General features: G+C 36.5%; 1 protein-coding gene across 7 annotated transcripts in view; it reads right to left on the minus strand.

Annotated features, from left to right (window-relative positions):
* CDH8 (cadherin 8) overlaps nucleotides 1-17,527 on the minus strand; it is a 362,718-nt gene that overhangs the window by 236,071 nt on the left and 109,120 nt on the right. For all 7 annotated transcript variants that reach the window (XM_023244993.2, XM_019819837.3, XM_023244991.2 and 4 more), the window contains one exon: nucleotides 11,222-11,516. In XM_023244993.2, the coding sequence (XP_023100761.1) occupies nucleotides 11,222-11,516 (295 nt within the window). The remainder of the gene's footprint in view (nucleotides 1-11,221; nucleotides 11,517-17,527) is intronic.

Here is a 17,527-nt window from a genome sequence, read left to right on the forward strand (position 1 = left end):
TTGTAGATTATAGATAGGGCTTTGTGGTTAGTACTTCCATTGAACCAATTAAAATTTCTTATAAAATTAAATATAAGCAGTCATACCCCTAGATATTTATCCAACTAAATTTAAAACTAACTTCTAGGGGCACCTGGGTGGCTCAGTCAGTTAAGGGTCCTACTTCAGCTCAGGTCATGATCTCACAGTTAATGGATTTGAACCCTGCATCAGGCTCTGTGCTGACAGCCTGGAGCCTGGATGGAGCCTGCTTCAGATTCTGTGTCTCCCTCTCTCTCTGCCCCTCCCTTGCTCATGCTCGCTCACTCTCTCTCTCTCTCTCTCAAAAATAATAAAAATAATAATAAACATTAAAAAAACTAATTTCTAAACAAAAACTTATACATGAATGTTTAGAGCAGCTTTATTTATCATCACACAATACTGGAAGCAATAAAAATATCCTTCAATAGGTGAATGGATAAACAAACTATGGTAATCCATATGACTCAATACTACTTATTGGTTAAAAGGAATGAACTATTAAGCCATGCAAAAACATGGATGAATGAATCTTAAGTGCATACTACTAAGTGAAAGGTCTACATACTATATTATTTCTTTGTAGGACATTCTAGGAAAGAATCAATAAACAGATCAGACTTACTGGGAGTTAAGGATATGAGAAAGTTTAACAGGTAAAGCTCAAGGGATATTTTTAAAGCAGTAAAATATTCTGTATGATACTGTAATGATGGAATCATGGCACAACATACTTATCAAAACTATTAAACTTTATAGCACGAGTAAATCTTAACATATGCAAATTAAAAAAAATGGATAATAGAGTTTCCCAGGATAAAATATAACCTGTGAGAAAATAATGCCACTATATTACATATGTATTTTAGAACTTACTGAGGGCGATGGGGGAAAAAGGGAGACCTAAGTGTGTGAGTGTTTGTATATGTGTGTATATAAGTATACTGTGTGTGTATATATACACATTAACATACTAATACACTAACATACTAATGTATATACTAATACATAGATTAGTAGATTCTTAGTACATATACTACTATCCATATATATTTGTACAATATATATGTGTGTGTGTATAATTTAGTATATCCACATATATTTGTCCTCCCTGTATCAGCTGAGAGGGCCTAGAAGCAAAGGCAACTCAGTAGGAACAAATACACCCAATACTCATCTTGGTTTGTAACACTCCAATAAAAGGAACTGGGGCTCCTTGGAAAAATAGTTTATTCTAGAATTGGAGTAATAATTATACAAGATGAGCCTGGAGCATCATGCAGTGCAAGAAAGTAAGAAAGTAAATAAGTGCTAAAATCTAAACCAAAGTACTGATGATGATGATGATGATAATGATGGACGGATGGATGTTAAAGGGACACAGGAAACAACTAAAATGGCTTCCAGTGGCCAAAGCTGACAAAGAAATTGAGCAAGAAAATAAAGTTGTATTGGATTATAAGCCAAGGTACAAAAGAAATAACGCTTGAGTACACATATTGGCGAAAGGAAAGGAAAGGAAAGGAAAGGAAAGGAAAGGAAAGGAAAGGAAAGGAAAGGAAAGAAAAAAGAAAAGAAAAGGAAAAAGAAAAGAAAAGAGAAGAAAAGAGAAGAGAAGAGAAGAGAAGAGAAAAGAAAAAGAAAGAAAGAAAGAAAGAAAGAAAGAAAGAAAGAAAGAAAGAAAGAAAGAAAGAAAAAATACAGAAGAGAAAAATCTCATATGTATGAGAAATCACGTGAGCGATGCTATTATGTGGTATGGGAGGAAAGTATAACCTTCCACTCTTTAAATATATACTGCACACTGACACTTCCTTCCAAAGGGTACAGTATGGAAAAGGAGGGAGAGAGTAACTTTATGGTAGAGGAATCTAATAAAATAATACCTCAGCCAAGTGATCAAGATTAACATCAACAAGAATAAATCCTACTGATAGTAGGTACCCTTGATATAATGTGATGAAAATGTCACTTTTACTTCTGTGGTCTTCCTCCCCAGACACCTTCTCCCCTTCTCCCACATTGAATATATTTCTTGAACTCAGATGGCTCCTGTGGCTTGCAAAGATTCATAATTGTTCGATAATGATGAGATCTGAAAAATGTGACATGGTTATATAGGGAAGACTCTTTGGTGTCATGCTCACTGACAAAAAGAAAATGAATAAAATCTTCTTGGCAACAAATATGGTTATACTGACTTTAAACTCTTCAAATGCAGGCACAAGGGATGAAAACCCGTTCCATTACAATGGGAGATGTATTTGAAGCAATCCATGTATTCTCATCTACAGCCTCCTATATAACTATTTTTTGTCTTTTTTTAGGATATCAAATTATATATCAAGTACGTACACACACACACACACACACACACACACACACACACACACACAGCTCTTTTATCCATAGGTCTACATTTTACATATCTGTGTATCTTTATTTTTCCCTTTTAACAGCTCTATCACTTTTTATCTATTAATCTATGTGCTTATCTACACATATAGCTATCTCGCCATATAAATCTCATTGTTTTTCTCTATGTGAAGTTATTGGTAAGCAGAATAGGAAATAACAACAACACATACCTCATAAAACAACCAAGGAATAAAGCGTTTGGTTCTAAAAAATCAAATGGTAATTTTTAAAGTCCAGTGAATCCAGGAAGTACTATTATTAAGCCCATCATGCACAAATATCAAAGTTAAAGAAATAATATTAATAAATGCATAGACATTCTGAGGAATTCCCACCAGCTCCAAGAGGCAAGGTTCTGAGAAGAGCATGCTGATACCAAAAATATATTGACAAAGGTGTCCTACATTCATTTTCAGCCAAGACTTCAGAATTTCACAAATGCATGTTTTGGAGCTGCCCTGACATGCAGTTGATTCATGTCTCTAGCAGGCGAATGTGGGCAAAGATTGAACTCTATAAGCTTTTACTCTTTGGTTCCTTTTAATTCATGATTTCCTGGAATGACAACATAACAGAAAAACTCCTAACACTGTGGGTGTTGATGCTAATTCACAGAGCTCTGGACACAAGCATGGCTTGAATAACTTACAGAAGACTTGCCCTTTTGCTTCTGGAATCAATAAATATGGTGAGTCCTAAAATATTAATTCTCATATGAGGGCAAAAAGACAAGGAAGACAGCAGATCATTGGATTGTCTAGGTAGAATACTACCTTGGTTTCTCAAACCTCAACCTATAATACAAAGTTTTTCTGGAGGTATTTTAATTTTCCTTATGATAAGTACAGATTTGCTGATAGGAGAATACTTTCAGTATTTCAAATATGTATCCCTAATGAAGGTTAGCTTCCTTATGCAAAATAGAAACTACACAATCCTCACGTCATCTTTGAGTTTTGGAACCACAGCTGTTATAGGCATTCATATCAGGTAGAGCAGCTGGATTTCTTTTGAGAGTATTTATTTCAATCCCCATGATTTCCTACCCATGTTTTCCTAAAGAATTGCAGTTTTGCTCATCACTCTGAATCAAACAAGACAAAAAAATATAATCAAATCCATCAAGATATGTATTTCCCTTTCTTCATTTTGCATCTTTCCATTAAAATAGAGAAAAGTACCATTTTTTTTAAATCCAGACAAGAAATCTACAACCTCTACATTATAAGAAAGGAGAATGTGAAGCTTACGACTGTTTGTTAGTATGAACATTCTTTGATCTTTTAAGCTTATGTGACAAAAAATGTTTCTTTAATAATAATAAAAAAAGAATATGGGAATGAACTCCTTATTACTTTGGGAATCTTGTTCATATGACTGAAATAAGTACCAGGAAGTGACAAGAATGACAAGTTAATCCATGTAAGCTACAGTTGTCATAATTTTTAATACACTCTTTAGAAACTGCAAATTTTATTATTTAGCTACATGCTAAACTAATATGTGGCCTTGCATAGAATCAAAAATCTCTTCTCTTTGGACATGTGTTTGTAAAGCTTGTATAGTATAAAATTATGCAGTGCTGCAAAATATTTATTTAAAAAATAGCTTCTGGGATCATATAAGTGTCTGAATCTCTGAAAGAGCATGTAATACAAATTTATCAAATTATGACATAATAATAAAGACTCAGAAGTACAAAAAACATTGCATTTTCCAAAATTCAGTGTTTATCAATTGAATTTGATTTTTTTAGTAAACCTATTTTGAATACAGATTGGAAAATGTTGCTATAGGTCCAGTATACAACAAGAAACAACTGAGGAATAGAGGAGAACAAAAGTAGAGAGTAGTATAAGTTTTCTGCCTCCATTCCTGTTTTCCTGCCATCTGAACAATTTCATGCAAAAGCCATTAAGTGTGACTGGGCAAGATACTAATCTGTGTAAGAATAGAAAGATGAAGGGAGAGTATGACAGCAGACAAACATTTATGTGAGAGATCTGGGGTTGGGCAGAAGGAGCAAATGGAAATCCCTTATTACAGGATGTGAAGGGTGATCCAAATAATAAATATATTGAGGATAAGGAAACTCCAGTTTCTTACAGCTGGAGAAGGGCAAAAAATATATAATGAACCCTCTGTTGTTGCATTAGAACTGGAGGTTTAGAGACAAACTTATGGTTTTCAACAGATCGATTGTGCATTAGTTTCTGAAGGCTACCATAACAAATGATCACAAATTAGATTGCTGAGAACAGTAGGAATTTATTGTCTCACAGTGGTGGAGTCCAAAATCAGTGTTGACCGGCCCACATTTCTTCTGAAGAATGTTCCCTTGCCCCTTCCAGCTACTAGTAGCTCTTGACATTTCTTAGGCCAGCATTCTAATCTCTGCCTCTATCTAACTTATGGCCTGGACTTAACTACTTACATCTGTAAAGACTCTATTTCCAAATAAAGGTAAAATCTAAAGTCCTGGCAGACAAAACTTGAGGGGAACACTGTTCAACTCAATACAGATAAGTGTGTGTGTGTGTGTGTGTGTGTGCGCACGTGCTCTCATATGTTACTTTGTTCTGCCCTGTCCACTGAGAAGATATGGGAGGAGCAACACCCTGGTAGCAATGCATACAACCAATACCCTGAATTTGGCGCCAAATACAAGTCTGTTTTAAATGGAACCAAGTGTCTTTGTATAAATGGCAAATTCCAGGGCCAGGGTAGGGAAAATACAAAAAAAACCTAGAACACTCTCGCCAGAGATAAGACTGTACCCAAAGAATGATGAGGCATGTCAATAGGACACAGAACAAGTTTCAAGAGCATGTCATGACCAAGTCTGATACAAGTATGATTCATAACTATTATCATGGCATTAAGATAAATAATGATAATAACAGTATATAGCTCACTAAACAAAACAAAAATCTAGAAGTCCAAATTAACATAAATACACAAGCAAATAAATGGGAAGAAAAGAATGTTTTTCCTTAAAGAAGAATATCAAGTAATCAATGCAGACGGAATGAGGGAACTAGTACAACCACCATTTGGCAGCTGTCATGGTAATAATTCAGCCAAGAAACTTCAATGAATGCTAAAACTGGGGGTGTAGTAATTTGATGAAGAATAAGATATTTACTTAGGCTCAAAGCATCTGCCCACAAAGTTGTTATTAAGTACGAAGAGTAAAAATAAAATAACTTTACAATGGAGACACATGGTGGATACTGCCTTAATGAAGTCATCAAAAGTTGTTATCACCAATAATGTCAAAATCTTGTACCACGTGATACAAATCAATAAGATATCATCTGTGATATCACTTTCTAAGATGCATATTCTGGATCTAAGCTCAAGGAAACCTCAGACAAATCCTAACTAAGGAATTCTATAGATTAACTCTTCTATAATGTCCTAGTAGAAGGGTCATAAAAGCAAAGGAAAGACTTAAGAACCATTCCAGATTAAAGCACTCTAAGGACACATACTGGTAATGTACCTACAGTCCTAGATTTGATACTTTTAATACAAAAGAACATTACTGCCATGATTGGAGACATGTGACTGAGTTCCGTGCTTTCAATAGCAATGGTACATCAATATAAATTTCCTGATGGTGATGGCTGCATTGTGCATTGTGGGAAGGACTTACTGAGGTTTTCCAGGGTGTGGGGCATCAAGTCAGCAACTCACTATCAAATGGTTCAAGGAAAATACACTTTTACTACATTTACTCCTTTTCTCTAAGATTAAATATATTCCAAATCAAAGATGATAAAAAACACCAAATAAATAATAAGTATTTTATGTGGGCCTTCCTCATAAGAAGATTTGAGGATGTTTATCATAAAAGGACATATTTATAACGAAAAGGCTTAATATTAATGGCAAGAGAAGATAGAAAATGACGGAAATTATTTTCAAATTTTAACATTTTCCTTTGTGTGAGTTAGTGTTCACGGAGAATGAGTTTATGTGTGTATTGTGTATTGACTTCCATAACCGCTTCAGTTGTGAGTCTTTGGAAAGCAGTAAGAATTGCCTTTTTAAAATAGATCTTACTGGGGCATCTGGATGGCTCAGCCAGTTAAGCGTCTGACTTCAGTTCAGATCATGATCACAGTTCAGTTCACGAGTTCAAGCCTCGCATCAGGCTCACTGCTTGTCAGCATAGAGCCTGCTTTGGATCCTCTGTCCCCCTCTCTCCCCCTTCCCAACCCACACTGTTTCTTTCTCTCAAAACAGAAACATTAAAAAATAAAACAAAATAAAATATATCATACTAAGTCATCTCTTAACTTTCTCCTGATATTTTGGTGGATATTTTTGGTGGATAGTACATTCTCCTTTTGCATTCACAACCAGGAAATTCAGAGTCAATCTCAGTTACTCCCTTTAATCTTTATTATACTAGCAGCACTTCAGGGTCAGTCTTCACCACATGGCTCCTAATTAATTTTATTGTTATCTGAATATGTATGTGATGCATTGTTCTTAAATTTGTAAAGTGCTTCTGTGCCTAGGTTGAAAATTGTGCAACTCTCTACCCAAACTTTTCCTTTCCAAATCCTGTCTTCGTTTTTTATTTAATTTGCCAAGTATATTGACCTCAAGCGATCATATACCTTGGAAAAACATTAACTATTACATATATGTAGCAGAAACATAGTGCTCATATAAACAAAATTCTCTAGAGATATTATCAAAGATGTGTACAGCATACTGGTTAAACCCATGAGAGCTAGAGCCAGATGTCTGGATTTAAATCCCAGCTCCTTCACTTAATATCTGGATTTGGATTAGCTATTATTTTCCCTGTTTTTCTGATTAAAATATGAGAAATAAGGAAGTTAATATCAGTACTGGTGGTGGAGGGCTGTCTCAGATATTAAAAGCATTTAACACAGCTTCTGGCATATAGCAACTTTTCAATACACGTTGATCATCCTTAGAGAAGCCCGGAATCACAAAGAAAACTAAGAAAACCTCTAGTGTTATATATCATATAATTGTGTACTCTACAATGCAGTAACATCCAGCAGCTTAAGCACTATTTGACTTCTCATTCCTTCACCACTACTTTCACTAATATGGCCTTTTGAATGAAACAGGGTTCATTCCAACATATGTATTTTTTTGAAATAAAAACATAAGGCTTGCTGAGAAGTTTTTCATTGACCAAGGCATTCATATAGGTTACTGAATCTTACTAGTAGAAGTAACTCACGAATGGATGGCTGTAAAGAAACTCATACACCCTGGTCACTAACTCTTTGCTCTGCCAAGTACTTTACATATAATCACTAAATTCTTCCCAACATATTTATTTAGGTAGAGATCACTGTGCACACTATAAAGTAAGGCTTCTACAGATTTTGTCACACAAATAGAAGGCAGATTTGCAGGCCACTAATCTGAGATTCTATTTTCAACTCAAATAAAAAGTTTATTTTATCTGAACACAGGTTTAGGCATATGGTCAGGGTTAAACACCCTTCACCCCAATGTACCACAGCATTCAAAATATCTATGTTGTCTGAAACTCAATAGGTATAGGCAAATCTGCATTGAAAAACCCACCTCAACAATGCTAGTTTGGGATTCACAGTTAAAATCAGACAAGCTCACATGCCACTCTTTATGTGGTATTGCTATAAAAGAGAATTCTCATCAAGTTCTGAAATTCACAGAATATAAAAGAGCTGTGTCTCTAGCTTCCAAGTAAGATATTTCTAAAATAATTTGGCTGCCATTTGGGCAAATATATATGTGTGTTTTGTCTTGACAGCCTGTCAGCTGGCAGACAGTTCTTGAACATCACATTCATTTCAATTTAATATTGGTAAATTTCTCAATTAGAATTTTATTTTTCACTTTCTGCACAATGAAACCCCCAGTCCTTGCTGGCATTCCTCAGGGTGTGCAGGTGCAAGTGCTGGCATTTCTGCAGTAGCAAAGGAAGAAAAATGAAAGAACTAAGGAGGGGAGGGAAGAGCCAGGCTGAGAGAGAACAGTGGTAATGGGGAGAGAAAGGAGATAGTAGCTGACCTTCATCCTGATATTCACCTTCATGAGAAATGAAGGGAATAATTCACAGTTGACAATAAAATAGTGCAGCTGCCTCTGCTTCCTTTAACCAGAGAGGTTGGAGTCAAACAGAAACCAGACACCCAATGCGTAAAATCAATACTTGAGCAAAGGTCCAAAGGTAACGTGGGAAACAGATTAATAAAAATGATTTTAAAAACTGCAACAGCCAATTCTGCACAATTACTTACTTTACAGCATACCTTTACCTTGTGTTTCCTCATGCGATTCTCACACAATGAAAGCAAGATGGAAATTATTATCTTTGCATTATAGCTTGGGAAAATAAGCAATAATTTAACCTCCCTGAACTTCAAAGTCAACCAGATAATAAGGGATGGAACTAGGATTCAAAACTCCATCTAACTTCAAAAACCACACTTTCAATCGCAGCAAAAACTACAGGTTTTTGGAAGAGATGTCAAAGGCTATACATCTTTTAAAAAATAACTGTGTATATGTTACTATAGATGATTTCCTTTAGTCTCTACTTAATTATCAAGAAAATGAATACATAGGTGTATATTTATACACTATTATGTAGCTAATATTATGTTATTTTCTTTAGTCTCTACTTAATTATCAAGAAAAATCTTTTAAACAGAGGAAAAAATGCATACATAAGTATACATTTATACACTGTATTATTAGCTAATATTATGTTTAACATGCTTTTCTTAGCTGAATGATCTTGAAGTCTTCAGAAGTTTTGGGGGTTTTCTTTCCCAACATATTTATCAAGTACATGACTCATATATACAGTAAAGGAAGCCTCTGACATATTTACAATAAATAGATATAGATTTGGTCATTATGATGCAGGAATCATAATCATGAATTGCAATCAACAGTTCATCACTTATTAGCAATTAAGACAAAGTGTTCTGTATGTATTGTAGGTATCAGGAGTCCTTTAAAACCATCTTACTATAATTTAGATAAAAAATAAAAAGACAAATTAGAGAAATTCTTTGCTCTAAATGAGTTGATCAAAGAAAAAGAGGAGGGGAAAAAAGAAAAAAATAGTTTCTGAGTTCCTGTTTGCATGTCAGATTTTTAATTCTTTTAATGTTTATTTTTGAGAGAGAGAGAGCGAGAGCGAGCAAGCGCGCAAACAGGGGAGAGGCAGAGAGAGGAAGACACAGAATCTGAAGTAGGCTTCAGAGTTTGAACTGTCAGCACAGAGCCCAATGGGGGGGGCTCAAACTCAATAAGTGTGAGATCATGACCTGAGCCAAAGTCAGAAGCTTAACCAACTGAGCCACCCAGCTGCCCCTGCATGTCAGATTCTTAAAGAAGTATAAACATGGAGATGCTTTTGCTCATTTGTGGGTGTCTTCTTGTGGTGATGGTAGAAAGCTAATTGCTTGCTAGAAAGCCATAGAAGTTTCCCTAGAAAACAGGTCATTTCAACCAGGTGTAGAAGAGCAACCGGATTTTGATGATGATGATGATGATGATGATGATGACGATGACGACGACGACGATGGAGGAGGAGGAGGAGGAGGAGGAGGAGGAGGAGGAGGAGGAGGAGAAGGAGAAGGACAAGGACAAGGACAAGGACAAGAAGAAAGTAGAATTCCTTGCACAAGAGATGGGTAAAGTGGAGTCCTGGCAAGAGATAACATGGGTAAGATAGGAAGACCTAAAATGCTCATACACTGTTGCAGTGGGTCTATTTACCAAAGTTATAATGTAGGTTAAGAGCAAAGAAATCAAATGAAGCCAAGCTATTTACCTAATTGTGGCCTTCAATTTATATGTTTACTTGTGTCTTCTAGTTGTCTCATCATTTCACCTGCTTTAATTTACGTGACTTTGCTGCACTGCACATATCCTTGTAGGTTGTCTTAAATGCAATTTGAAATAAGCTGGGGTACTTATTACATACATAAGAATGACTTTTGTAATCTCAGACTCTGAATTTTGGATCCCGCCTTATCTTGTCAGGTACGGAAGAGGTCTAACACCTTTCCTCTAATAGTATAAAGTCTAGAAACAGGTGTTTCCTAGACCAAGGCCAGGGGTGGAGGATAGATAAGGATATCCAAAAACAGTAAAAGAAAAGGGAGAAAATCATGTTTTGAAATATATACTGCTCAATAAAATATAACGGATACTTGAATGCCTGCAAACAAGTATGAGCAGGAACTGGTGAAGGCAGTGCTCCTACAGAAAGCTCAGTTACAAAGAAGTCTCTGGCAACTGTGATTTCCTAATTCACTCTTGACTTGACCCACCAGCTCAATCCAATATCTGGCTGACTACAGATTTAGACCGTTTTCTCTTTCTCTATGCGTGGCATCTGCATGTGAATATACACAAACAAATAATTAAACATCAAGCAAATATCAATAGGATTAGTCTGGCATGTTGGAACAAATCTTGATAAATCCATCTCAGTAACAATACTCAAACTACAAGTTTGTGAGAGGAATACAAATTCAGCCTATTGAAGTACTATCGTTGTAAGGAGAGATATTTTAATAAAACTGCTTCGTCAGTTCCTATTACTAAGGGACTAAAGCTATTGAGCTGTGGAACTTAGGCCAAAAAAGGGGATTTGGAAATGCAAATCAGAGATAAGACGGTAATAAATGTCTTTCATTCAGCAACACACCAGCCCAGATGCCAGGAGCTATTTTAAAGAGGACTCTTAATATTTCTGTGAAATTGGAAGCATACTTACCCAAAATGGACATCTCTGGCACTGTAGCATGATAGGGTCCATTAAGAAACTCTGGCGCATTGTCGTTGATGTCTTGAACTTTAATAATAAATTCAGAAGGAGGTTCCAGAGGCTTGTTTGTCTCCCAGTCCACTGCCTGAGCTGTTAGAGTATATTCAGCCTTTTCCTCACGGTCAAGTCTTTTTATAGCATGGATATCTCCTGTTATATCATTTATTTGAAATATTGTCCCAGCTCCATCACCTGACAGGATATACTTGATTTTTTTGCTTCCAGGATCCAGGTCTGTGTGTAGCTAAAATGCAAAGTGACATCGGTTAGCAATGAGGCAATTTGCAAAGTTATTTTTTAACCACCTTCTGTTTGAGTATCAAGTTGGTTCTTTCTACATTCATTCTAACATCATCAATTTATTCTAACAGTAGTTGTACAAAGAGTTTAGGCACTGTATGCATATCAATCAAAATGAAATATAGGGGCACCTGGGTGGCTCCATCGGTTAAGCGTCTGACTTCGGCCCAGGACATGATCTCACAGCTTGTGAGTTTGAGCCGCACATCGGGCTCTGTGCTGACAGCTTGGACCCTGGAGACTATTTCAGATTTTGTGTCCCCTCTCTCTGCCCTTTCCCCACTTGTGTTCTATCTCTCTCTCTCAAAAATAAATAAAACATTAAACACAAAATTAAAAAAAAATATTATAAACCAAAATGAAATACAATAAAATGTATACAAATCAGTTCGAACAGTTTTTTTTTAATGTTTATTTATTTTTGAGAGAAAGAGAGACAGAGCATGAGTGGATAAGGTACAGAGAGAGGAAGACACAGAACCTGAAATAGACTCCAGGCTCTGAGCTGTCAGCACAGAGCCCCACGTGGGGCCAGAACTCAGGAATGGCGAGATCATGACCTTAGCCAAAGTCAGACACTCAACCATACATTTAGAATGATAAAAATATCAAGAGGAAAACACAAAAATCGTGTATTCTTTTCCATTTATTAATACATTTATTTAAAGTTGTTCTTAGCTACCTTTAATGGATCATTTAATGGATCATAGTGTCAACAACTATGGGATTTGCTTATATGATAATTCTCTTAACTTTTCCAGAAGTCAATAAGTTAGACTATTTCACATGAAACATGAGAAAAGTGAGGTGTGACAAGGTCCATCATAACCTCTCCAATGTTTCTATTTGATGGGATCAAGTGCAGTAGACCCATAATTCAACTCAGGTCTACCTGTTAGAAAAACAAAAACAATCCAACCTGAAGTATAGCAAGATCTTATATTTTCTATGACCTTCTCTTCTTTGATTTGTATAATTTTTCTGGTCCTGGAAAATTATTCCCATTTTATAAAGAACAGCGGGGCCAGAAAAGGGTCCCCTTTGCAAAATCAGAACTTTGCAGGAGAAATACAAATTCATCTCAGGGCAGGGTGTCATCACTAGCTAGACCCCCAAGGCCTAACCTTTACTACTTTTACCTGCTTGTACCCACTGACCTTTGTTCCACACCTTTCTGTAAGCTCTTCTCTCCAGCTTATCTCTTTATTCAAGCAAAAGACCCTATAGGTACAATATCCCATGACGGAAACCAAAATTATCCTTCAAGCAATAACGAACTGCTTAGAGGATGAGTTCCATGGACCCAGACCACCCAGACCAGTTTGAACTAAACTTCTGACTCACACCTGCGCAGATGGACCACAGAGTGACTGACAGTTACCTTTACCTTATTACAATACTAAAATCTCCACCCTGGGAAGAGCACAAGCCTCATTTACATAACATACAAATATAATATGAATATGCATGTTTCCTTAAGGTACATGTGGGACCTTAATGCCCACCTCTACATCCAATGACAAGGCTCCCCTTTCTAAATATTCATCCTAATCCTAAAAAAAAAAGAAAAGAAAACAAAGTTACCCTTGCTCAAAAGTCACAGCTTTTGAAATTACTCCCCATGGTCTCCTTATTTGTCGCAAAAAAGTTTACTTTGTGTGACAACACCACCTGGTATAGTTTCTATCTGTGACTCACCAAGGACTGAACTCATGTTAGTTTGGTTACAAGGGCAAAAATTTACTGAATACCTACCCTACCTGAAGCATTCTGGTAAGTACTAGGGAAAACAGAACCCCTCTTTTAAAATTTTCAGCTTACTCTCAAGAGTGAGACAGGAGTGTTCTGACACATGGTACATCTTCTTCATACTACGTTGACCCCTGTTAAAAAACTAAAAAAAAAACTGTATATATCTTAGTTTGCATTTTTAAAGGAAAATTCACTGAATTATGGCTGAAAATAGTGCTTAAGTGTACATATCTTCAGTATGTATGTATGTATGTATGTATGTATGTATGTGTGTCTGTGCGTGTATCCATCTATCTATCTATTGTCCAGGTATTTCACTGTAAGATTTCAAATTTCAAATACTTGTTCCTTAAAAAAAAAATTGCTGCTGCATGGAAAGAAAGTCCTAGACTCAAAGATACTGTGTTCTCTTGGGATCACTTTTATTCAGAACAGGCTCTATCGCTTTCTTTGCCAATTTAAATTGTATTTAGCGCTTCAATAAATGAAAAGAAAAGAATATAAAAAAAAAGACATAAAATAGCAACAAAGAATCCAAATGCATCTAGATCTCCTACTTTACTTTTGCATATTTTAAAAAGTTAAAGCATAAGATTACATCAAATATTTATTGAATCTCAAAATGTATCCCTTTCATTTATTGTATTAAATTTATTAACAAGAGCAAATATTGAAATGCCACTTTATCTTAATGAGTATGGGATTATAATTCATTAATGTGATATTAATCCTAATTTATGATCATTTTAATTTATGTGCATTTTAACATTTTCATTAGCATTTTTATTAAAAAAAGAAAATTTGAATAATATATCCTTCTTGGAGGTTTCCATCCACATACAAGGCATTCCTGAGACAGAGGTATTGGTATGCGTCACTCTTGGACACAGCATTTTTGCTAAAAAAAACTCAAGCCATCCAAATGGTGTTATCCTCATTTATGCTGGAAATTATTTCTGCCATACTTTTCTTTACATTTACCCATAGCCTCTGATAAGTAAATTGCATTATAATCCTAACTTGGGTTTTGATGGCCCCTTCTGTTAAAAGTAACGGAAGCAGAAGGGGAAAGCATAGGTTTTTGAAGTCATAAAACACAAAGCTAATATTTAGGTCTCTAACCATATGAACTGGAGAGGTGAACGCATTTACTTGAGCTTCAGATACCTTGCCTAGAACACAGGGATAAACCATCTACTCTGCAGATGTGATTTTGGAATCTAAGATCATCTGAGAAATAGAGGAAAAGGGGAGTGGACATAGTAAGGATACAGTAACTAAAACTGTTTTTATATCAGTATCATACTCAACCATTTGCAACTATCTGAAACACTGCAACATAAGTGAAAGCAACTTCCCAAAACTAGATCCTGGAAAAAATGGAAAAAAAAAAAACGCAACAAAACAAAACACCAAACAAAAACCCTAAGTAAACATTGTATGCTCCGTCTTTCTTCCAGAAATTCATTTTTAGCGAATCTCAGTAAAATCCAGATCACCTGGCTAACGGTACTCTTGAAACACAGAGAATTGTGTTTCTATATAGATTTGGCTCATCCTACTGTCTGTGTCACACATACAAACACACACTCACATGGTTATTCAAGTAACCCACTTGGCATTACAAACAAAAGATCTGTGGAGATGTAAGAATAGCAATTTACAGGCAACAAACGCTGTAAGACTCCAGGTGTGGACTTCAAAAGGACGTGGGGTACAGAAAGACAAGCTGTTCTCTTTGTTGTGCATCACACAAGTCAGCCAGCACCTGCTCACTTCAATACAACTTCACTGATCCTGTCACCAAGACCCTCTCTGTGAGATTATGGTGCAAAAGATGTCCCCAAGACACTGAATTTTCACACACCATGCATCACGTGCAAGGGTGAGGACCACCTCTCCCGAGGGCTGCTTCTGTGACACGAAGCAGGCTGGGTAAGGGACACCTGCAAATTCTCCTTGAGAGGTACAACTCTCAAGGCCTGGCTACAGTAAAGTACAGTACACCCATTCATTTATTAAATATGAACAGAGAATGTTTACAAACAACATACACATGGTTGCTGCTCTCCAAGACCCAAAGGCTAGTGAGAGATAAATACACAGAAAACTCAGGGTAAGTAGACCTGTTATTATTATGATTATTATTATTAATTATTATTACATGCGTTGGCTACTTATCATCTGGTACACATTTTTACATGTATAAGTGCAATATTATTCCCACAGCAAACTAGATAATATTTCTCCACTTCACCAATGCAACTAATGCAATTCAGAGAGTTTTCGGGAACTCTTCCACAGAATGCACTATCAGCAAGTGGCAATCTTCAGAGTGTAAGCTTTAGAGTCAATTTGCTGGATTCAAATGCATGCTCTACAGGCTATGATATGGAGGGGTACGGGAGCATACAGAAATTTTACTTAAGTCAGAACGTGAAGTGTGGAGGGACAGAAATGGCCTCTCCAAAGAAGCGATGATTAAAACCTCAGATCTCAAAGAAAGGAGGAAGCACATGCCAGCCATAGGTAATAGTACGGATAATGATCCAGAGAAAAAAACAGAGCATGCTGTGTTAGAGGAAGTAAAGATGATTTAATATGGCTAGAGCACTGAGTCAAGGAGAGAAAACGTAGCAGAAAGAAAGAAAGAGAGAAAGAGAGAAAGAGAGAAAGAAGAGAGAAAGAAAGAGAGAAAGAAAGAGAGAAAGAAAGAGAGAAAGAAAGAGAGAAAGAAAGAAAGAAAGAAAAGAAAAGAAAAGAAAAGAAAAGAAAAGAAAAGAAAAGAAAAGAAAAGAAAAGAAAAGAAAAGAAAAGAAAAAAGAAAGCCAGCCAGGCAGCCAGGGGTCAGATTATGAAGAGTTTGGAAAACAAGAAGTGGAATCTAGATTTGACTATAAAAGTAACAAGAGTCCATATACACAAGGTTTCAGTAAGGAACCGGACATTATCATAATTTTGTTTTCATAACATCACAGAGGTTGGTGTGTGCCTACAAGAAAGGTCTTGTGGGCAAAAGAGGGAGAGGAGGTCAGAGAGAAAACAGACACCAATTCGCAAAGCTGCCTCAATTTTGGTGCTCAAGTTCAGCTTGACACCCATGATCTGTCACATCTACCACCAGACGAATCTTCAGTCCCTCTGGTCACTCAGTGCAGCCTGGCTGGAGAAGCAGAGTGTCAGGTGTGCAAAGGGTGAACCCAGTTTCTTAGATGAAGCCTCCAATTTCAGGGATCCTAACAGGACTGCTACATATCTGAGCTGAAATGTGAGTATCAGTACAAATGCACCCTCACCAACTTCCATCTATTTGCATAATACCCCCCAATTAAAATGAGTTTAGACTACAAAAGTCATGGGAAGAAGGATCTGCATTTACATTTCTCCTTGTATTCCCACTGCCTAGTAAGGTGTCTGTCACGGTGTTGGAAGCTCTAAATGTTTTCATGGAATAAAGTGAATGTGAAGGAAAGGAGGGAAGTAAGATCTTCCCATTCCATTTTCAAAACAATGATTTAAAGAGGAGAGAAAGGAATTTAGAATAATTAGGCACAGTGATCTAAAGTCTAATCGACTGTAAATCCAAAGCCCTGGAAGTCCCCCAACTGTGTATTCAACTTTAACACCCAATGTAAGAATGGAGACATGGGAGACATGGGAATGTTGATGGAAGGATGAGTAGATGGATGGATAAATGGATGGCTAGTGGAAGGGTAACAGACGGAAAATAACAATTATGTGATAATTAGAAATCACTGCTCTCAGAACAAGAGCCCCCACCCCACCCCGGTCTCCAATGTCACCCACATCTCTTTGTGAATGTCCAAAACAAGTTCAGACTACTTTTCAACCTTCTCACACAGGATCTCTGAGGACACTAAAGTACTCCTAGGACAACAGAGTCTGAGAGGACGAATTCCTCCCTTAATGGCTATTTTAATGCAAAGAATGATTTAATTACCACTCTGCCACCTTTCCCTCTGGAGTGACTTTTGAGGGATGACATCCAGTGACCCACAGGGGAAATTACTTCCTCATCACTTCCTTATCAACTGACAACTGGATAGCTCTGGCATCAGAACTTATTTGGAAGTTCCACTCTATCTGCAAAGACATCACCAAAGAATGTCTCATTCCCTATCCTGCTCTAGAAAAGTATCCAAGTTGCTAGGAAAGAATCATCTTTTGGGACCCAGAGAAATT

The sequence above is a fragment of the Felis catus genome, chromosome E2, assembly GCF_018350175.1.
Source record: "Felis catus isolate Fca126 chromosome E2, F.catus_Fca126_mat1.0, whole genome shotgun sequence".
Lineage (NCBI taxonomy): Eukaryota > Metazoa > Chordata > Mammalia > Carnivora > Felidae > Felis > Felis catus.